We start from the raw sequence: 23,847 nt of genomic DNA on the forward strand, positions 1-23,847 counted from the left end.
TCATGTTACTTTGGTCACGTATTCAAACTTCCGGTCTCTGTCTTCATGACCTCAAGAAAACCTGTTTCTTCTTCTCACTGCATGTGACAAAACCACAAAGACCTTCCTCAGACAAAAACATTTATCTTAATATTTGATCATTTAATGAGGCCACAATTGATCAAGTTAACTTGTTTAAATATGTTTATAAATTAAAATGGTAGATACTTTAATAAATATATGATTTTAATGTTGTGAGGTTGAGGATTAACACAAGTTGAGACAAAAGTAGTTGTTTCTTTTATTCAAAAGTTTATTTCAGTTTTATTAAAGAAGAAAAATACAAACAAGATAAACTAAAGGAAACACTTACTTGTAAGGTTTCCTTTAGTTTCTGTGGTCACTTGATTATAAAGAAACAAAATAATAACAGTCATGAATTGTTGTCCATTAACACTGGTCTGATCTTTATCATGAAAGCATCACAGTTTTATTTATTTTCTTTTTTCTTTTGTATGACACAAGCAAATATTTATCGAGATACTTCTTTTTATTCTTGTACTTCTTCTTCTTCACAATCCTCTCATCACTTTTGAATGTGTCTTCTCTTCACATCTGCTCTGTATTCTCCCTCTCCAGCCTTCATCAGAGTAAAAATGGCCACAGAGTGCACGGATGAATCTACACTTCCCTGCATGAATGAAACAGAAAAATGCAATGAAAAACAGATTTAATCATTTTCCCTTTTACATCCTAAATACCTACCTTCTGCACTTGTTGTTCTTCAGTAGATGTGGAAAAATATCGGCAGATGAAATAAAATAAATATAAAGTCTGATTAATTCTGATACTTTAACTTTATATATATATATTTGTTTCCTTTACTCACCAACACATTCATCAAGTATCGTGAGGAGGTAAATCAGTAGAACCATAACTCCGAGACCTATGGAGACAACAGCTGCTGACCTAGTTGTCAAAAGGTCAGTAGAGATATCTGCGGGAGAAAAAAACATTATTAAGCACAGTCTTAATGGCAACCAGCACAAACTGAACACTTCGACTTGGATTCACTGTGAAAATATGTGAGTAAACCATGTTGTTCTTTTATGATCTTTTAAACATTTCAAACCTTCAGTGTCCAATTTGGTCCCATTCCCAAACAGGACTTGTCCACATGCGACCACAGCGCAGTAGTGAGTCTCAGAATCAGACGAGGCGATGCTGCCGACGAGGTTGTAGACACATTTCTGCTGAGCTGTTCTAGACTCCTTCACACACTCATCGCCTCTGTGTTTATGTGTGTGTAGGACGCTCGCTTGACCCTGTCTGGATGTGAACCAGTGGACTGTCGGCTCTTCCGAACATCCTGGACTCTCAGGACCAGAGAAGACTGAACACTGAAGGTGTCCGGAGACATTGAAGGAGATGTCAGTCTGGATGTCAGTTTCAGGTCCTGCAAAAAAAGGTAAATTTAATATTTGTTGAAGATCTTCTGAATTTTTTTTTGTCATAACACAATTAATTTACCATTGACTCCTACAAAGGTGGTGTTCAGATAATTCATCGTTAGATCTTCTATTTCCACACAGTAGTACAATCCAGAGTCACTCGCCTCCACTCTGCTGAGGTGCAGAATAAATGTTTCTTTTTTTTTATCGCATGTGGCATCGAAGCGAGTGTTTAGCTTTTCTGGTGAACAATTTGGGAAAGTTCCTGCTAAAACCTCAGGAACTTTGTTACCAACAGATCTTATCCAAAAATATGTAACCTTTCTCGGAATAGCAGGAGAAGTGCATTTGCAAGGTAGTTTCAAACTTTCCCCGTCATTCACTCGTATCAAGTTGGTGCCTGTAGATCCTAGAACATAAAAAAATGCAATAGATGGTCAAGTTTAAAATCACTACAATTGTTAAAAATGACTAAAAACTGTTAGCTGACGTGTTGTGTTAAATAATTCAAGTCTCCATGTGAGTTTAAATCTAAATCCTACACTTTCTTGTATTGGCAAAAAAAACAAAAAACATTTAATAAGAAAATTCTCACACAGAATTATCATATCATTCCAAATCATGTTAGCAAATGTTTAACCATTGAAATGATACAATTATACTATACTTAATGTGTCAAGACTATGTTTTTTTCCCGGAATCCGATGATGATGATGAATGGTACACGGCCGTCCTAAAGTTTTACACAAAAACTCTCACACACTGTCTTTCACAACATATGATAAGTTACCTCTCTCTTATGACGTCAATTTGTAAAATGTATCGTTCGTAATTATATTATTATTTAATTGAAACATATAATATTCCTCCAGGTGATTGCAAAAAGCACCTTCACTTCTCAGAAATCTACTGCTCATATCTCATACACAATTTTGTGCCTAATTAATTGTGTTATAAAATCATATACACATGTAATAATAATCTGGTGAATCTAGACACTGTCATGATCATTCACACTCCACACTTATAAGCTAATGGAAAATGTCACAATAATAACACAACTATAATCTAAAGGTTTGCTACACAATGCACTTTATTATAAAGTCATTATGACTAAACCTCTTGTAAGACAAATACTAACAATGTGAAATTCAAATATAAAGTAAACTTAAAAATACGACTTAAAATCACAAACACAACATTTAATGACTAGTACTCGCTACAAAAGGGTATTTATATACGTCTATCAATTGTAGAATTTACTTACGTGCCAGGCAGAAAAAAGATAGAGACAGATAAAGGACGAAAAGCATTTTGACGGTTAATCCAAAACAGTCGACACTAACAAGTGAACTGACTTCATCGGACGCTATTAAATAGACATTCAAGTCAGTCTGGGAGGGATCAAGAGGAGTCAGAGACGCTATTGGTCCGACACCTCCTCTGTGGCTAATGAAAAGTTCCTCCTTCCTTGCCACAGTTATAGATGGTGAAACCTTTTTCTTTTTTTTTCGTATTTTTTCACATGTTCAAAGAAAAAAACAACTTGATATGTACTAAGAAAATGTGTTCTACCTTATAGTTTTACATGAACTGAAATGCTGATTTAGTAAAGATAAAAAATTGTTTGATCCGTTATGTTCTATGCGGGATAAGGACCACAGCTGGCATGATTTATTAACATTTTGCTAGAACTTCCATCCGTCATACTGCAAGTACTTAGACTCTTAAATTTTAAAAAACACTTTAAACCTCACCTGTTTTGTGGGTGGCATGACAGGTGGATAGATGGACGGATGAATGCATGGGTGAATAGGTGGAGCATTTAAGTTTAATGGTACACTTTTAATGACTACTGCAACAAACGTCTAAGTACTATTCATTTAATAAAGTCAATCTTATCTAATCTAATTCCTGATCACACAAATGGACTACAAGTTAATCATAGACCTAAATAAAATGTGTTTATCGTCAAGTAACACTCACTCTCAGAGAAAGAACCTCCCACATCAGCCTCTAACTGCTAAACAGAAAGTCTTCTCTCTCTGTGGTCTAGAGTGCAACGTTAAAACCTGTCAAGCGATGGCCTCTGACTTCCTGTCTTCTTCTTCTCTCTGAGGCTTGATGGGCTTCCTGTCTTATGACTCCTATGTGAGAAAACCCAATTCTTTCAAATGTATTTACACAAAAATTTAAAGCTAGCTTCTTCCTAAATTACATAGTTTGGATAAATATGAACTATATCTATCTAATGCTATGTTATAAGATACATGAATCTAATGCTAGTCTATTCTAAATTTAATGCTGAGCTATAGTTACTCTAATGCTAACCTAGTTAGATCCTGACCTACCATATGCCATATATAATCCTAAAATACCATATTAAGAACGCTAACATATGCTAAGGAAAGTGAAAATAAATGAAAATTGTATTTTTCATTGTAAATCGTTTTCAGTTTTATAAAATATTTATCAGAATATTGATTTTGGATTATATACTTTAATGTTACATTAAAGCTTTGAAAACTGCAGTATAATAAAACATTAAAAAGTTATTAAACATCTTAAAAAATGGACCTGTCTCAACGGAGCATGTTCGTGCAGGATGAGGTCTGCAGAGGTGTCATATGTTTGTTCAGCTCTCGTGTGGTTACTTCACACACAGAGATGAAAAAAAGTCAACTTTTCTAAACCTTGTGCAGCAATAGACAGGAAGAGCGTTTGACGACCTCAACAACAAGAAACTTTCCATTCAACTGTGAACAACAAGTTCTTCTGCTGGATCTGAAACTGTTTTAAAATAGAAAACTACTTCATTTTATCTTTAATTAAGTTCAATTCTGATTCCAAAGTGGAACGTTTTTAGGCACTTTTAAGGTGCTTGGAAAAAAGTAATTAACAAAAGTAATTGCTAAAAAGTTAAAAATTATTTTGTGGGTAATTTAAGTATAATTTTTGTGGAGTGTGTGACAAGAGTAATTGAGCTTCACAATCTTAAAATAAACAGTGTTGCAATAACTGTCTCCATGAATGTCCAGATTTCTCCAAATGTTAGATTAGAAATAATTCCAAGAAAATTTAACCAAAATGAAGCAGCAAAATGTGTGTTTCTTTTTGTGTGTGTTAGACCAGGTGACTCTCTTTCCCTTTTTTCTCTGTTGTCTGTCATTTGCGGCATTTTCTTTTAGTCCAGATGCTCATGACAAAGTTTCTTCTTATCTCTCTGATTTTGACCTGTGACCTCTCTGGAGGTGATTAACCACACATCCCAGGTGCTTGAAAGTTTAGGTTGCAAGTTGAAGTCAATTTTTGGCGCCTTCTTGGTGCGTATAAGGAGCTGTCCGAGGTGCTGAAGACACCTTGAGCAGCAGCAATACACAGAGAAACATTACTGGAGCATCAAAAGTATACAGAAACTGTCATATGTACCAGTATCAGCGGGTATAATTAATATTCATCACATGTAAAATATGTTCGTCTAGAGTCCACCTCAAAGATCTTGAGCTTCATTCTAATGGATGAGCCTCTCACTGATCTCTAGAGCAGGCCTCATTTCACCTTCTCAGATCCATCATGTTAGTTCTTTTGGTTGATGATCATTGGTAAGAATAGAAATAGTAAATAAAAAGCCTTCTGGCTCGACTCTTTCTTCACCTTGATAGACAGACCTTACGTTCACCCAAGTCCTGTGAAGCAGGAAATAAATATAAAGGTATTAAATTAAATATTCACATTTTTACTTCTTGAGAGATTTCAATGAAAAGAGACATCTATTACAAAGGATTGTATTCATACTATTAATAAAAACACACTTTTAGCACTGAACACTGAAAACTTGGAATTCAACATGACACAAACATGTACAGGAAGTTGGATTTTTACTTCAAGCTTAATATATATTATTTATATATTGTGATGATAATTAAGTGCATCAGATTTTTTTATTTCAACCTTACACTAATTGTATAATCTTATTTCATTCTTGTATTTTGTCTACTTACTTATTGACTAATATCATCACAAAATAATCCTATGTTTTCTTTACAACACTAGCAATAATAGTTTCTGAATGTGAACCAGAATCCACTGGTCCATAGTTAAAGATACAGGCTCTATTCCATCCCTCGAATACCAGAATATATCACGTTTTCCTCCATATTGGTGCATCTTTCCTTCCTTCCACTTTTCCTCTTGGTGAATGTCGGTGCAGCATAAACCAAATGTTCATTGTTTACCTGCTGCGATATAAGAAATTATCTTTAAAAAGTGATGTTTGGATGTATAAATATCCCTTAATATATCTACCTGCTGGTGCTGTTGTTCATCAGTCGCTGCTGGTTGGAAACTGTTAGCTGCTGGATTGGAACAAAACAACTGTTAAACAGGAAACAGTGAGATTTTAACTCCCACACTTTATATACATGGTTATTATCCTTCCATAAAGTAGAAACACTAGTACGTTTTCTCACAATCAAATCAAAGGTTAACACCAAAGAGAAGGAAACAGAAGCAAAAGAGATAAGAGATCGAGTGGTTGTGGCAGGAAGTTATCTGGTGTGTTCAGACTGTTAGGAACTGATGAAAGATAGCATCACACAACATCACAATTTAAAGTTTCACTTGTCAGAAAGATATACATACAGTACATACAGTATATATATATATATATGACCATCATAATTAAAACAACAATGTTGAGGTCAAGAAACTTAAGTTCAGAGAGTGTCAGGGCAAGACAGTCCAAGTCAAGATCAACATTTAAATACTATTAGCTTCATGCTTTGTTCAACTTATAAAATATAATCTTTATTATTTTATTTCAGCTTGACAAATGTTCACGACTACTTTGTTATCTTTAGATCAAAAAAAATAGCGACCGACTGTAGACTGTTTGGACCAGGACAAGACAAAGACGGCAAAAAGTACCAGCCTTTAGAAATAAAGTATAGAATGTGGCTAGATGATCAAAAAAAATGTTGTTTTTTATATTTGTATTTTTTAATTTATTTTAGGAACAGTCCTAACGTCAAGAAGAGATCAAGCAAATAATCCTGACACAATGCTACACAGTGTTAGCTTAACGATCTTTCTTACTGTTGTGTTTCCTGACGATGTACATCAGTAGAACGTTAACTCCCAGACTGATGGTGAGAGCAGAGCTCAACACTATTTCAGTTTTCCACGAGTAAACTTGATCTTCTGGAAAAGGGGAAATGTCTGATAAGATGAATAAAAAATGCATGTCCTAGTATTAAATGTATACCGTTAGTTTTGTTTTTGGTTCCGTGTCCAAAGAAAATGTGTCCACATGAGACCACAGCACAGTGAAGCGTCTCATCATCAGCAAAGTTCTTGTCTCTTGATGAACTGTAGACGCATTCCCTCAATCCAGACGTAGAATTCGAGGTACAATCATCAGGCCTGGTTTGACGTGCGACCAGTAGGCTCGGTGACTCTTCAGTTCTGGTTTTGAACCAGTAAACTCTCTCTTTACATGAGTTACTCTTTGAACCAGAAGAAACTGAACATTGTAGATTGAAAGGAGGTCGTTGGACATCAGGTGAAGTCTCTTGGATATCAGTGATCGCAGGTTTTATTTCTGTCATGAATGAAGAAAAAGTAAAAATAGTATTTAGAAATCTTAAATTTACCTTCATTTTGATACTAGTTCAGTGAATAATATACAGTATAATAAAATGTACACATACAGTATAAATAGTAAACATGTAATAAATAAGGAGGTCACCTTACCTTCAACTTGCAAAAGAGTTGCAGTCAGAATCTTAAAATCAGAATGCCACGCTTTTAGGCAGAAGTAAAATCCTGTGTCATTCAAACGTATTCCATGTAAATCCAGAACAAATGTCACTAATTGATCGTGTTTCCCTGCACTTGAGGGATTTCTCTTAGATAACATTTCGGGAAACTTGTCTGTAAAAAATCGAATCCATCTCGTTGTCCCGTATTTGCTCCGAGTTCTGCAGTGAAGACTCACGTCTTGTCCGACTTGAACGGATCTCAGAAAAACATTTTCACACCCTGGAAGACAAAGATGAGATAATTGAATGTGAAGTTAGAATCCAAACAGGAAAGTAATATGGAAGGATTTATAAAAGCAGAAGATAATTTTCCTGAAAATAACTTGTAACTATTGTAAAGTAAAGTAAATCTATTTCACCTCCAATCCAGAGCAGAGCAGCCAGATAGAAGAACGACAGCATCTCCACGACAGCTTCAGCAAATGCGACAGTTTGAGGTCAAGACTCTCGGCGCGACACTTTAAAGTAGAAACACAAGAGGAGGGAGGAAGTAAGTTCTCTGATTTCATTGGACGATCTTCGACTCTTTGATTTTGAGTTCAGCGAATAGAAGACGTTTTTGTTGAAAGTCTTGTGGACTCAGACGGCAGATTTTATAACTTTTAACATCAACTGAAGAAAAAAATTATGATTTAAGTTTTTAAAAAAGTTATTTTAAATGATGCCTTTCAATCACTAAGACTAGATTCATCAAAAGTCTTGACTTAAACCTATTTTAACTCGACTTTTAGTATAAATGGTGTGTGTTTTGATTCAGACGAGGAAATGTTTCTACACCTTGTCCAGAGACGTGAGCTCCTCTCACCATGAGACCCTCTACTGCGCCGTGGTCTCATGTGGACACATTTTCGTTGGAAATGGATCCAACATCGAAAATAGTCAAGGTATTTTAACCAAATATTTTACATTTTTGAATTCACTTGTAAATGTATTTTCCAACAGTAAAAAAAATAGCAGTGACTTCAGAAGTAAACTGGAGATTGTGTTTGGTGCTGGTTTCATTATTTGTCTGCTCATTATTCTTCTACTGATTTACATCATCTGGAAACTAAAGCAAGATTAAAACGGTAAGAATCTTTTTTTTTTCATCCACAAATTAGAAATGATTAAAAATAAGTAACAATTGATCTATTATTTGATTAGAAAGTAGTTTTTGGATTTAAAAAATGTAATTGATGGTTTGATTTTCCTTTTCTTTTCTTGGTTTATTCTGATGTTGTCTGTGTAGAGATGTTAAAGGAAGATTAACTTTTAGATCTTTCTTTTTTTTTCTTCCTAAATATCCACCTGCTGCACGTGTTGTTCTTCAGTGGATGGTAAAAAATATCGGCAGATAAAGTAAAATATAAAGTCTGATTAATTCTGATACTTTCACTTCCTATTTTTCTTATTTAATTATTTACTCACCAACACATTCATCAAGTATCGTGAGGAGGTAAATCAGTAGAACTATAACTCTGAGACCTATGGAGACAACAGCTGCTGACCTAGTTCTCATCAGAAAATAATCCATAGAGATATCCTCGGGAAAAAAATACATTATTAAGCATAGTCTTCATGCAAATGAGTGTCGTAGAGTTTTCTTCACATTCATCACCTCCAATGTCACGAGCCAAGAGAAAACTTGGTGCTTTGTCTGCTCCAGATTTTCAAAATCTCTGTCTGTGAAATAAAGTTTTTCGAAGATTTAAAAACTGGATAAAACACAGTTATACATTTTAGTTGCTGAATTTTTTTTTTTTTTTTCTCAGATTTACTCAATTAAAAAATATTCCTTTTAATTCATATTTTGATCATCTATCAATAAAGGTGGAGAAGATACTTTTACCTTTAACATGCAGAAACGTTGTATTCATACAAATCCAGTGTCTCCACACTCTGTTCCTCCAGTGTCTCCACACTCTGCTCTTTTAAGATGCAGATCAAAATGATCTGAGTCACGTTTTCCAGTGAATCGAGGAGTCTTGGTTATTGTTGGTCGTCAATAGGGGTCCACAGAGACTAGAACTTTTCGTGGGTTGTCGGAAGTTAATCTGGTCCACTGTAAGTCTCCGTGTCTGTTCTCAATGTTGCATTTGAAAGTCACATCCTGTCCAACAAGTTAGAACAGTTGGAAAGAAAAGTGTTTTAATCTCTATACAAAATCACCAAAGATGTGAAGTTGGAAATCAAACACATAATCATTAAATAAAAGAAAGATAAATTAGCTAAAAAAAATAAAAAACATAACCTGTCTTCATGATATTCAGAATTAAAAAGAAAACGTAATAATATGACATTTGATAAACATTTGATTTTTTTGCCAAAATAATAAATCAATTCCTGGGCATTGAAGACATATTCCAAATTACTTCCCTATATGTGTATTCATTGATGGGTTGAATGTATGTCCTCTTTCTTGTGCATTTAATTGTTAAACATTGATAATGTTATCTCTTATTCAGATCTTAAACATCTTCTTGTATTCTGTCTGACGACAGCTGCCTTTTCCAGGCAGCAGGGTTCAAACGGTTTGGGGTTTAAAGGTTCAGGGTTCAGGGGCTCTGGGCATCTATTCCTTAACTTGTATGGAACTTGGCGCAACTCTGTGTCAAAAGTGCTGACTGTGAAGGACATATGTATTGGTAAAAGAAGGATGGAGCCATGTGGAAATGCTGTCCTTGTTTGTTTACGACTCTTAAAATGTCAAGACACAGAATTTATGGTCTACAGACCTGGTTTGAGATAACAAGTGTGAAGGAAGTCTGAAGATTCTTTGTTTAGGTCATTGATTAGGTCAAACAACATCTGTTGTTCATAATGGAGTCAGATTTACTTACTTTACTTATTTTGGGAGTGTCTTGAGGTCTTTAAAAGAAAGGACGACCTAAAGATTAGCTGCCACTCTCTGGAAGGATCTGGTGGGTGAACCAGGATGTCTGACAGAGACTGGACCGAGCTCGGAACCTATGGTATTTCTGAATAATTTGCATTTCTTTGTTAAACTGTTATATTTGAGGTCTTGTACGACCTACTTTTGTACTCATTCATTTAATTCTAAAATGTTACTCTTCCTTGGATCAAACGAATGCGCAGAACTCATTAGACAGGAAAGATATAAGAGTTTGCTTCAGCATTTGCGGCTCAGTGGTTCATAATCATGTAACAATTTGTCAAATTAATTTGAAGAAGCTTCATGTTGTACAAGAGATACAATCACTAGTGAGAAAGCATCCAAAAATAAAAAAATCTGTAAAATACTTAATGTGACGGTGTACGAATGGTAATGATAATTTACCAGGTGAATGATAATGAAAACTTGATTTTTAATTTATTTTTTATTAAAATTGAATTTATTCACATTAATGTAATTACAAAACATGAGTGTTGATGAACAATTTCAGTTTTAACTTGTCACTCAAATAAAATAAGGAAACCATGTACGTATGATTCTGAAATCACATTTCCAAGAAAGTCCATCCATAGCATTGAATAAATCGTTTCTCCTTAGCATTGCTCTGGTGTCGTGGCTTCTGGTGGAAATTTGGTTGATGATGGATATTCAATAATGTCTAACTTCTTCTGATGTTTTCCCAGAGTAGATCTGACTGATCATGTGTTCTCCTCAACATGTTTTGGCCATGATTCTGCTCCTGTAAGAGGTGTTGTCCATGAGGCTTTCAATGTTCTATAGATTGATGTAGTTCCTGAGTAGAGAATGAGGTTGTGACGTATCAATTATGAAGATCTGAGCAGGTCATACTCCTCCTTTGGCCTCTTGTTCTCTTGTGAAGGATCTCTCTGGTGTTTCCACATCCAGGCTCATCTGACATCCAGCAGGAGCATCATGATGACAAATCTATTTCTTCACATTGACCCCAGAATAGATCACGTTTTCCTGTAGATCCACACGTTTTTCCTTTCTTCCGCTTCTCCTCTTGGTGTAACTCGGTACAGCGTAAACCAGTGATTCAGAATTGTCCTGCTGGAAAATCAGAAACATATTAATACTGATGGATGAATAGAGAAGTTCAGTGACGTCTGGTTTCTACCTGCTGGTCCCCGTCATCAGTGGTGGACGTTGGTTGAAGATGTGAAGATTCTGGAGAGGAAAGAAAATATTAAGCAGATGAACGTGTTTGATTGAACCTCCAACCAAATTACTGTCAAAACTTCTCTTAACTTTCACTTCTACTTCCTGTCTCTGGTTTGATTTTCTATTCTTCTCTTGACAGGGGCGACATAGCTCAGATGGTAGAGTGGTTGCCTGCAGTCCAAAAGGTTGCAGGTTCAATCCCAGCTCCAGACAAGCTTGTGTCGTTGTGTCCCTGAGCAAGACACTTCACCCTGATTGCTCCTGATGGTGAACTTGCCGCAAGTGTGCAGCCTACTCCCATCAGTATGTGTGAATGGTTGAATATCCCCTCGCGGGACTAAGACAGCATTGATGAGATCAACTGTAGTGGTGAATATATATATTATTATGCCAAAGAAAACAATAAAAAAAAAAAAATATTTAAATAATATTTTATGTACTTTAATGACAGTCATAAAATATCATGAAAACAATCCTGCAAAAAAACAAATAATTAAAATGTTTCTAATATTTATAAACATTTTTAACCAGGAAGACGTATGTAAAAAATAAAATAAAAAATACTTTAAATCATTTACTGATGGACTAGTTAAATACCACAACAGGAACATTTCACACAACTCCTCTTTTCTATTTTGTCTTTGTGTCAAAAACCAAGTGGGGAAGTAGAGGTGAAAGAAAAAAAAGAACGATTGTAGCAGGAAACCGACGGCTTGATCTTTGCAGTTCTCATGAAGTGAGAAAACGAAAAAACACAATACAAATTCAAACTATTTCATCATTCGGAAGCTATTAATTGAAGCGAGAATTCTGACCCGCTCAAGTAGGAGAACTCACATTTCTCCGATCCTTAAAACTCTTCACTGGCTTCCAGTTTCTTTCAGGATCAACTTTAAAATTCTGGTTCTTACTTTCAGATCTATTCATGGTCAGGCTCCTCCTTACATCACTGATCTGATCCAGCCTTACACCCCAGCTCGGTCTCTGAGGTCTGTGGATCAGAATCTACTTATGGTTCCACGCACACGGCTCTGGACCAGAGGAGAGAAATCTTTTCAGGCTGTTGCTCCTAAGCTTTGGAACAATCTTCCTCTCTCTTTGCGCTTGATGGAGTCTACTGACTCCTTTAAGAAACATCTTAAGACGTTTCTATTTGTTCAGGCTTTTCCTTGAATTTCTCGAACTCCTGTGTTGTTCTCGGTGTTGTCTTGATCTTTGAAGTATGTACTGTTTTGAGTATTGTTTTGATTGTTAAAGCGCTTTGTGACCCTGGTCTCGAAAAGCGCTATATAAATAAATATTAATTACTTACTTACTTACTTATAAACTGGAAAGAAATATCTATAAATGATGAAACAAAAAAAGAAGAAAAGTTCAGTGCATCTGATTAAATGATCTACATTAAAAGAAAAGAAAGATCCAATAGTTGTCCTTCCTTTAATATCTCTACACAGAAAACATAGAAGAAATGAAAAAAATAAAATAAAATAAAATAAAACCATCATTTCACTTTTTTAAATCCCAAAACTAATTTCTAATCATAAAATAGATCAGTTATTACTTATTTCGCATCATTCATTAATCTGTGAATGAAAAAAAAAGTTCTTACTGTTTAAATCTTGCTTTAGTTTCCAGATGATGTAAACCAGTAGAAGAATAATGAGCAGACAAATGGAGAGACCAGCACCAAACACAATCTCCAGTTTACTCATGAAGTCACAAGGGTCTGTTTTTTCTTTTGGAAAACAAATGTAAATATGAATTCAACAATGTAAAAACCATGGTTGTAATACCTTGAGCGTCTTTGATGTTGGATGCATTTCCAAATAAAATGTGTCCACATGAGACCACGGCGCAGTAGAGGGTCTCATGGTGAGAGGAGCTCACGTCTCTGGACAAGTTGTAGAAACATTTCCTCGATTGAATCGTAGAGTTTTCTTCACATTCATCTCCTCCAATGTCACGAACCAAGAGAAAACGTGGTGCTTTGTCTGCTCCAGATTTGAACCAGTAAACTGATTCTTTTCCAGAACATGAGTTTTTCTTCTTTGTGAGGAGTGAACATTGAAGATTACCGGAGGTTCCTGAATGCAGCAGATCAGTGTGAACCACATCAGTTACATCAGCATCTCTGTCTGTGAAGAAGTCCAAATATTTAGAGATGATTCATGAAATTATTGGACAAAAAGCAGTCAACATGTTTAAATGCTAAAATATAAAATATTAACATACAAACGATGCAAGAGAAGATGCACAAAATCTATGGACATTAAAAAAACTTATAGGATATTATCATGGAATGTTATCACTTAACTCAAACAAGTCAGATCTAAATGAATGGAAATGGAAATAAACAATCAAATTGCTAAAAAAAATGTTTTAACCACATAATGTTTTATGTTTATGTCAAATAATACAAAAAAAGTGTTAATGTACCTTTAACATGCAGAAAAGTTGTATTTTTAAATATCATCTTTGAGTTCACAACTTCACTGCAGAAGTAAAATCCAGTGTCTTCCGACTCTGCTCTGGTAAGATTCAGATCAAAATGTTTCAAGTCACGTTTTGCAGTGAATCGAGGAGACTTGGTTTGTAATTGTAATCCAAAGGGATCCACAGAGACCAAAACTTCCAGCAGGTTGTCAGAAGTTAATCTGGTCCACTGTAAATTCCCATGACTCTTCACAATGTTGCATTCTAAAGTCACATCCTGTCCAGCAAGTACGGTGCTTGACGAAAAGTTTTGATCACATCCTGGAACAGATTAAACATGTAGTTGTTGTTTGTGAACTCAAATATTTGAACATTTTTCTTGAGAATGTATTTAATAATTTTTGTTCCACACCAAAGTGTGCTGATCAGTATTTCTACGGTGTAAAGGTGAAATACACAACATTATATGGTTAAATGTGTACCAGATAATCAGACAAATCTGTTTGTTATTCAGATCAATTTTTAAAGTCTAAATAAACTCTGAATTAAAAGGATTTCTTACTGAATTTAAAATAAAAGTCGAAACAAATGAAGAAATATATATATATATATATATATATATACAATCACAAGTTAATGTTATTACAAGTAAATCAAGTGTTAAAATAGATAAATAGAAAGTTCATAAAGCTGATAATTCTTACCTCCAGTCGAGACAAAGACGAAGAGAAAATAAATATAAAACATCTTCACCACAAGTCCAGCCAAGTTTCAGATACAAAACCTACAAACCGAAGCATTTATGTTGCGACACAAGTGGGTGGGAACAAAAGAATCATTGGTCGGTCGTCATTTTTTTCTTCTCAGTTCGACCAATGAAAATAATCAGCTTGTTTTTTTCACCCCAGAAGAAGTTTACATGTTCAAAATGTGTCTCTTTAGTTTACGATCTCTTCTCTCCGTGTTTTTTTTACATTTTTAACTTTCTCAACCAAAAGCAGCTGCAGGAATCTTTTGTGGTTTGAAGATTTACCCGCATTATTCTCACTGAATATTTCATCTTTTTAGAGGAAATTGACATCTTAAAACATGCATTGAAATAAAGTTGACAGTTGACATAATAACATTAAATATGTGATTAAAACCACTTTATTTGTTTGAACCTGAACTTAATCTAGACAAAGATGGTTTGAAAATAAATGAATATTATCTTCAACACAAGTCCAACCAGGTTTAAGATAAAAATAAAAATAAATTCTATGTTACAATGAAAGAGCAGATACTTAACAAGGGGGGAACTTAACAAGGTATTTGTCAGTAGCCACTTATTTGAAAATAAAAAATGTCAATAGAGGAATTTGAGTTCTGAAAACATATTACACAGGAAGTACGCTTTAGACAATCAATATATAGGCAATTAAAACAACTTTATTTTTTGTATTTTCTTCAGGATTAAAAAAAAAAAACATTTTAGAAAATGTTTATTTTATTTTATTTGCAGTTCACAAGAATCTCTCACCAGTCTCCGATTTTTATTGAGTTCAACTAGGTCAACTAATGTGTTGATTTAAGTTTTTCTTAAATATATCTTGGACCTCTATTTTACTCATTAGTATGAAGTCTCCAACTCCAAGACACTCATTGTATAAACAAAGCAGGACATAATCACAGCTGGCTGGAGGAGGAGTGAAGCCATGATTACATCATAATGGACTCAGATTTTTAGACAGGAAATAAGTCTATAAATCAATTACTTCAAAACCACATCATGATGAGGGACTTACTGCATCTTGGAGAGGAAGACTTCAATTAAAAAAAGAGATAGAGGTGGATAGATGGACAGATGAATAGGTGGATGGACAATTGGGTGGATGAGTATATGGAAGGATGAATGGGTGGAACATTTAAGTTTAATGGTACACTTCTAATGACTACTGCAACAAAAGTTTATCTACTATTCATTTAATAAAGTAAATCTTACATAATCTAATACCTGATCACACAAATGTACTTCAAGTTAATAATAGACCTAAATAAAATGAGTTTGGATTCATTTTGTTTTGCTTACATTATGTCTCTTTATCGTAAAGTAACACTCACTCTCAGAGAAAGAACCTCCCACATCAGCCTCGATTCATCCTCCGACTGCTCAATGGAAAGTCTTCTCTCTCTGTGGTCTAGAGTGCAACGTTAAAACCTGTCAAGCGATGGCCTCTGACTTCCTGTCTTCTTCTTCTCTCTGAGGCTTGATGGGCTTCCTGTCTTATGACTCCTATGTGATAAAACACAATTCTTTCAAATGTATTCACACAAAAATGTGAAGCTAGCTTCTTCTTAAATGACATATTTTGGATAAATATGAACTATATCTATCTAATGCTATGTTTTAAGATACATTAATCTAATGCTAGTCTATTCTGAATCTAATGCTAAGCTATAGTAACTCTAATACTAACCTAGTTAGATCCTTATCTACCATATTCCATATATAATCCTAACATACCATATTAAGAACGCTAAGATATGCTAAGAAAAGTGAAAAGAAATGAAAATTGTATTTTTCATTGTAAATCGTTTTCAGTTTTATAAAATATTTATCAGAATATTGATTCCAGATTATTTATTTTAATGTTACATTTAGGCTTTTAAAATTACTTTTAATGAAGTTTTGTTAGACATTAAAACTTTATTAAACATCTTGAAAAATGGAAAAGTCATCCTGTACATGTTCGTGCAGGATGAAGTCTGCAGAGGTGTTATATGTTTGTGTAGCTCTCGTGTGGTTACTTGACACGCAGAGATGAAAAAAAGTCAAATTTTCTAAAGCTTGTGCAGCAATAGACAGGAAGAGCGTTTGACGACCACAACAACAAGAAACTTTCCATTCAACTGTGAACAACAAGTTCTTCTGCTGGATCTGAAACTGTTTTAAAATAGAAAACTACTTCATTTTATCTTTAATTAAATTCAATTCTGATTCCAAAGTGGAACTTTTGAGGCACTTAGAAAGTTTTAAGGTACTTGGAAAAAAGTAATTAAGAATATTAATTGCTAAAAAGTGAAAGATAATATATGTATGTTTTTTGTGGAGTGTGTGACAAGAGTGACACAATCTTAAAATAAACAGTGTTGCATTAACTGTCTCCATGAATGTCCAAATTTCTCCAAACGTTAGATAAGATATAATTCCAAGAAAATGTTACCAAAATGAAGCAGCAAAATGTGTGTTTCCTTTTGTTTGTGTCAGAGCAGGTGACTGTCTTTCCCTTTTTTCGCTGTTGTCTGTCATTTGCGGCATTTTCTTTTAGTCCAGATGCTCATGAAAAAGTTTCTTCTTATCTCTCTAGTTTTGACCTGTGACCTCTCTGGAGGTGATTAACCAAACATCCCAGGTGCTTGAAAGTTCAGATTGTGAGTTGAAGTCAATTTTTAGGGTTTTCTTGGTGCGTATAAGGAACTGTCCAAGGTGCTGATGACACTGAGCTCTCAGCTTTTTCTATCAAGCTTTTCAAGTTAATTTTAATTCAATAGCTGGATAAAAAACTTCTGGAGTTTTAACTCCATGTTTTTTTCTGATCGTCAAGATAGCAACACCAGTTATTATAACACAACCTTATTTGAGGCACAGACATTTTTTAGTGTTTTTGAAGTCATGTCTGCCTTCACCGAAATTCACTCACAAGATGAAAAATATTTGAATGTCACAGAAGTCAGTTTTTACACAGTATAATCAAAATTGTATCGAAACTTTCATGTTACTTTGGTCACATATTCAAACTTCCTGTCTCTTTCTTAATGAGGTCAAGAACATTTGTTTCTTCTTTTCACCACTTGTAACTAAACCACAAACACCTTCCTCACACTCAGACAAAAAACATTTATCTTAATATTTGATGATTTGAGTATGATTATAAATAAAAATGTGATATATTTCAATAAATATATGATTTTACTGACGTGTGTCTGCGTGGTTGAGGATTAACACAAGTAGAGACAAACGTTGTTGTTGTTTTTTTATTCAAAAGTTTACTTCAGTTTTATTAAAGGATACAAATACAAACAAGATAAAGTGTTAAACAGAAACAGTTATTTTAAGGTTTCCTTTAGTTTCTGTGGTCACTTGATTATAAAGATACAAAATAATAACAGTCATGAATTGTTGCCCATTAACACTGGTCTGATCTTTATCATGAAAGCATCACAGTTTTATTTTTGTTTTTTTTCTATTGTATCTAGCAAGCAACATAACAAATCTGAAAATAAAACTAAATACATTTTTCAGAAAAAAAAAAAAAAACGTCGACATCTTCTTCTTCTTCTTCTTCTTCTTCTTCACAATCCTCTCATCACTTTTATATGTGTCTTCTCTTCACATCTGCTCTGTATTCTCCCTCTCCAGCCTTCATCAGAGTAAAAATGGCCACAGAGTGAACAGATGAATATTCACTTCCCTGCATGAATGAAACGGACAAAATGGAATTAAAAACAGATTTAATAATTTTCACCTTTACATCCTAAATATCTACCTGCTGCACATGTTGCTCTTCAGTGGATGGTGAAAAATATTGGCAGATAAAATCAAAATAATTATAAAGTCATCTTCTTATTTTTATTATTTCATTATTTACTCACCAACACATTCATCAAGAATCGTGAGGAGGTAAATCAGTAGAACCATAACTCCGAGACCTATGGAGACAACAGCTGCTGACCTAGTTGTCATCAGAAAATCATCGGTAGAGATATCTGGAGGAACGAAATACATTATTGAGCATAGTCTTAATGCAAATGTAACTGGTCCTTTACCTTGAACGTCTCTGATGTTGGAACCATTTCCAAAGAAAATGTGTCCACATGAGACGACGGCGCAGTAGAGGGTCTCATGGTGAGAGGAGCTCACGTCTCTGGACAATTTGTAGAAACATTTCCTGGTTTGAATCGTAGAGTTTTCTTCACATTCATCACCTCCAATGTCACCAGCCAAGAGAAAACGTGGTGCCTTGTCTGCTCCAGATTTGAACCAGTAAACTGATTCTTTTCCAGAACATGAGTTGTTCTTCTTCGTGAGGAGTGAACATTGAAGATTACCGGAGGTTCCTGAATGCAGCAGATCAGTCTGAACCACATCAGTTACATCAGCATCTCTGTCTGTGAAGAAGTCCAAATATTTAGAGATGATTCATGAAAATATTAGACAAAAAGCAGCCAACATGTTTAAATGCTAAAATATAAAATATTAACATACAAACGATGCAAGAGAAGGTGCACATAATCTATGGACATTAAAAAAACTTATACGATATTATCATGGAATGTTATCACTTAACTCAAACAAGTCAGATCTAAATGAATGGAAATGGAAATAAACAAACAATCAAATTGCTAAAAAAAATGTTTTAACCACATAATGTTTTATGTGTATGTCAAATAATCCAAAAAAAGTGTTAATGTACCTTTAACATGCAGAAAAGTTGTATTTATAAATCTCATCTTTGCGCTCACAACTTCACTGCAGAAGTAAAATCCAGTGTCTTCCGTCTCTGCTCTGGTAAAACTCAGATCAAAATGTTTCGAGTCATGTTTTGCAGTGAATCGAGGAGACTTGGTTTGTAATTGTAATCCAAAGGGATCCGCATAGACTAAAACTTCCAGCAGGTTGTCAGAAGTTAATCTGGTCCACTGTAAATTCCCGAATCTGCTCACAATGTTGCATTCTAAAGTCACATCCTGTCCAGCAAGTACGGTGCTTGACGAAAATTTTTGATCACATCCTGGAACAGATTAAACATGTAGTTATTGTTTGTGAATTCAAATATTTGAACATTTTTCTTGAGAATGTATTTAATAATTTTTGTTCCACACCAAAGTGTAAAAACCTTTGCTGATCAGTATTTCTACGGTGTAAAGGTGAAATACACAACATTATATGGTTAAATGTGTACCAGATAATCAGACAAATCTGTTTGTTATTCAGATCAATTTTTAAAGTCTAAATAAACTCTGAATTAAAAGGATTTCTTACTGAATTTAAAATAAAAGTCGAAACAAATGAAGAAATATATATATATATATATATATATACAATCACAAGTTAATGTTATTACAAGTAAATCAAGTGTTAAAATAGATAAATAGAAAGTTCATAAAGCTGATAATTCTTACCTCCAGTCGAGACAAAGACGAAGAGAAAATAAATATAAAACATCTTCACCACAAGTCCAGCCAAGTTTCAGATACAAAACCTACAAACCGAAGCATTTATGTTGCGACACAAGTGGGTGGGAACAAAAGAATCATTGGTCGGTCGTCATTTTTTTCTTCTCAGTTCGACCAATGAAAATAATCAGCTTGTTTTTTTCACGCCAGAAGAAGTTTACATGTTCAAAATGTGTCTCTTTAGTTTACGATCTCTTCTCTCTGTGTTTTTTTTACATTTTTAACTTTCTCAACCAAAAGCAGCTGCAGGAATCTTTTGTGGTTTGAAGATTTACCCACATTATTCTCACTGAATATTTCATCTTTTTAGAGGAAATTGACATCTTAAAACATGCATTGAAATAAAGTTGACAGTTGACATAATAACATTAAATATGTGATTAAAACCACTTTATTTGTTTGAACCTGAACTTAATATAGACAAAGATGGTTTGAAAATAAATGAATATTATCTTCAACACACACAAGCCAGGTTTAAGATAAAAATAAAAATAAATTCTATGATACAATGAAAGAGCAGATACTTAACAAGGGGGGAACTTAACAAGGTATTTGTCAGTAGCCACTTATTTGAAAATAAAAAATGTCAATAGAGGAATTTGACTTCTGAAAACATATTACACAGGAAGTACGCTTTAGACAATCAATATATAGGCAATTAAAACATCTTTATTTTATGTATTTTCTTCAGGATTAAAAAAAAAAAACATTTTAGAAAATGTTTATTTTATTTTATTTGCAGTTCACAAGAATCTCTCACCAGTTGATTTTTATTGAGATCAACTAGGTCAACTAATGTGTTGATTTAAGTTTTTCTTAAATATATCTTGGACCTCTATTTTACTCATTAGTATGAAGTCTCCAACTCCAAGACACTCATTGTATAAACAAAGCAGGACATAATCACAGCTGGCTGGAGGAGGAGTGAAGCCATGATTACATCATAATGGACTCAGATTTTTAGACAGGAAATAAGTCTATAAATCAATTACTTCAAAACCACATCATGATGAGGGACTTACTGCATCTTGGAGAGGAAGACTTCAATTAAAAAAAGAGATAGAGGTGGATAGATGGACAGATGAATGGGTGGATGGACAATTGGGTGGATGAATATATGGAAGGATGAATGGGTGGAACATTTAAGTTTAATGGTACACTTCTAATGACTACTGCAACAAAAGTTTATCTACTATTCATTTAATAAAGTAAATCTTACATAATCTAATTCCTGATCACACAAATGTACTACAAGTTAATAATAGACCTAAATAAAATGAGTTTGGATTCATTTTGTTTTGCTTAGATTATGTCTCTTTATCGTAAAGTAACACTCACTCTCAGAGAAAGAACCTCCCACATCAGCTTCGATTCATCCTCCGACTGCTCAATGGAAAGTCTTCTCTCTCTGTGGTCTAGAGTGCAACGTTAAAACCTGTCAAGCGATGGCCTCTGACTTCCTGTCTTCTTCTTCTCTCTGAGGCTTGATGGGCTTCCTGTCTTATGACTCCTATGTGATAAAACACAATTCTTTCAAATGTATTCACACAAAAATGTGAAGCTAGCTTCTTCTTAAATGACATATTTTGGATAAATATGAACTATATCTATCTAATGCTATGTTTTAAGATACATTAATCTAATGCTAGTCTATTCTGAATCTAATGCTAAGCTATAGTAACTCTAATGCTAACCTAGTTAGATCCTGATCTACCATATGCCATATATAATCCTAAAATACCATATTAAGAACGCTAAGATATGCTAAGAAAAGTGAAAAGAAATGAAAATTTTATTTTTCATTGTAAATCGTTTTCAGTTTTATAAAATATTAATCAGAATATTGATTTTGGATTATTTATTTTAATGTTACATTTAGGCTTTTAAAATTACTTTTAATGAAGTTTTGTTAGACATTAAAAAGTTATTAAACATCTTGAAAAATGGAAAAGTCATCCTGTACATGTTCGTGCAGGATGAAGTCTGCAGAGGGTTTATATGTTTGTGTAGCTCTCGTGTGGTTACTTGACACGCAGAGATGAAAAAATAATAACACTTTTCTAAAGCTTGTGCAGCAATAGACAGGAAGGGCGTTTGACGACCACAACAACAAGAAACTTTCCATTCAACTGTGAACAACAAGTTATTCTGCTGGATCTCAAACTGTTTTGAAATAGAAAACTACTTCATTTCATCTTTAATTAAGTTCAATTCTGATTCCAAAGTGGAACTTTTGAGGACTTAAAAAGTTTTAAGATGCTTGGAAAAAAAGTAATTAAAAAAAGTAATTGCTAAAAAGTAAAAAAATATTTTGTGGGTAGTTTATGTATATTTTTTGTGGAGTGTGTGACAAGAGTGAATGACCTTCACAATCTTAAAATAAACAGTGTTGCAATAACTGTCTCCATGAATGTCCAAATTTGACCAAATGTTACATTAGAAATAATTCCAAGAAAATGTAACCAAAATGAAGCAGCACAATGTGTGTTTCCTTTTGTCAGAGCAGGTGACTCTCTTTCCCCTTTTTCTCTGTTGTCTGTCATTTGTGGCATTTTCTTTTAGTCCAGATGCTCATCACAAAGTTTCTTCACCTCTTTATCTCTCTGATTTTGACCTGTGACCTCTCTGGAGGTGGTTAACCAAACATCCCAGGTGCTTGAAAGTTTAGGTTGCAAGTTGAGGTCAATTTTTGGCGCCTTCTTGGTGCGTACAAGGAGCTGTCCGAGGTGCTGAAGACACCTTGAGCAGCAGCAATACACAGAGAAACATTACTGGAGCATCAAAAGTATACAGAAACTGTCATATTTACCAGTATCAGCTGGTATAATTAATATTCATCACATGTAAAATATGTTCGTCTAGAGTCCACCTCAAAGATCTTGAGCTTCATTCTAATGGATGAGCCTCTCACTGATCTCTAGAGCAGGCCTCATTTCACCTTCTCAGATCCATCATGTTAGTTCTTTTGGTTGATGATCATTGGTAAGAATAGAAATAGTAAATAAAAACCCTTCTGGCTCGACTCTTTCTTCACCTTGATAGACAGACCTTACGTTCACCCAAGTCCTGTGAAGAATGAAATAAATATAAAGGTATTAAATTAAATATTCACATTTTTACGTCTTGAGAGATTTCCATGAAAAGAGACATCTATTACAAATGATTTTATTCATACTGTTAATAAAAACACTGTTTTAACACTGAACACTGAACACTGAAAACTTGGAATTCAACATGACACAAACATGTACAGGAAGTTTTTCTTCAAGCTTAATATATATTAATTTATATATTGTGATGATAATTTAGTGCATCAGATTTATTTTTTTTGACAAGCTGACACTAATTGTATCATCTAATTTCTTCATTCTTGTATTTTGTCTATTTACTTATTGACTAATATCACCACAAAAAAATCCTGTGTTTTTTTTTTTTTTTACAACAAGAGCAATAATAGTTTCTGAATGTGAACCAGAATCCACTGGTCCATAGTTGAAGATACAGGCTCTATTCCATCCCTCGAACACCAGAATATATCACGTTTTCCTCCATATTTGTACATCTTTCCTTCCTTCCACTTTTCCTCTTGGTGAATCTCGGTGCAGCATAAACCAAATGCTCATTGTTTACCTGCTGCAATTTAAGAAATGATCTTTAGAAAGTGATGTTTAGATGTATAAATATCCCTTATATATCTACCTGCTGGTGCTGTTGTTCATCAGTCTCTGCTGGTTGGAAACTGTTAGCTGCTAGATTGGAACAAAACAACTGTTAAACAGGAAACAGTGAGAGTTTCAGGCCCACACTTTAGAAACACGGTTATTTCCTTCCATACAGTAGAAACACTAGTAAGTTCTCCCACAATCAAATCAGA

The 23,847-nt window shown here is 34.1% G+C and overlaps 2 protein-coding genes across 2 annotated transcripts; both read right to left on the reverse strand.

Moving 5' to 3' along the window:
• Positions 1–388: 388 nt before the first annotated feature.
• Positions 389–3,247, reverse strand: LOC148071902 (uncharacterized). The gene is made up of 5 exons (XM_087798857.1): positions 3,188–3,247; positions 1,112–1,435; positions 869–976; positions 745–761; positions 389–670 (listed from the first exon to the last, which is right to left on the reverse strand). Exons 1-5 carry the CDS (start codon positions 3,234–3,236, stop codon positions 566–568), a joined length of 603 nt encoding a protein of 200 aa, XP_087654983.1. The 5' UTR covers positions 3,237–3,247; the 3' UTR covers positions 389–565.
• A 2,295-nt stretch (positions 3,248–5,542) lies between these two features.
• On the reverse strand, positions 5,543–7,347 carry LOC148071903 (uncharacterized). Its single transcript, XM_087798611.1, has 5 exons — positions 7,182–7,347; positions 6,694–7,029; positions 6,525–6,629; positions 5,736–5,785; positions 5,543–5,668 (listed from the first exon to the last, which is right to left on the reverse strand). Exons 1-5 carry the CDS (start codon positions 7,345–7,347, stop codon positions 5,543–5,545), a joined length of 783 nt encoding a protein of 260 aa, XP_087654737.1.
• Between the last annotated feature and the right edge of the window lie 16,500 nt (positions 7,348–23,847).

The sequence above is a fragment of the Callionymus lyra genome, chromosome 9 (genome assembly GCF_982586985.1).
Source record: "Callionymus lyra chromosome 9, fCalLyr1.hap1.1, whole genome shotgun sequence".
Lineage (NCBI taxonomy): Eukaryota > Metazoa > Chordata > Actinopteri > Syngnathiformes > Callionymidae > Callionymus > Callionymus lyra.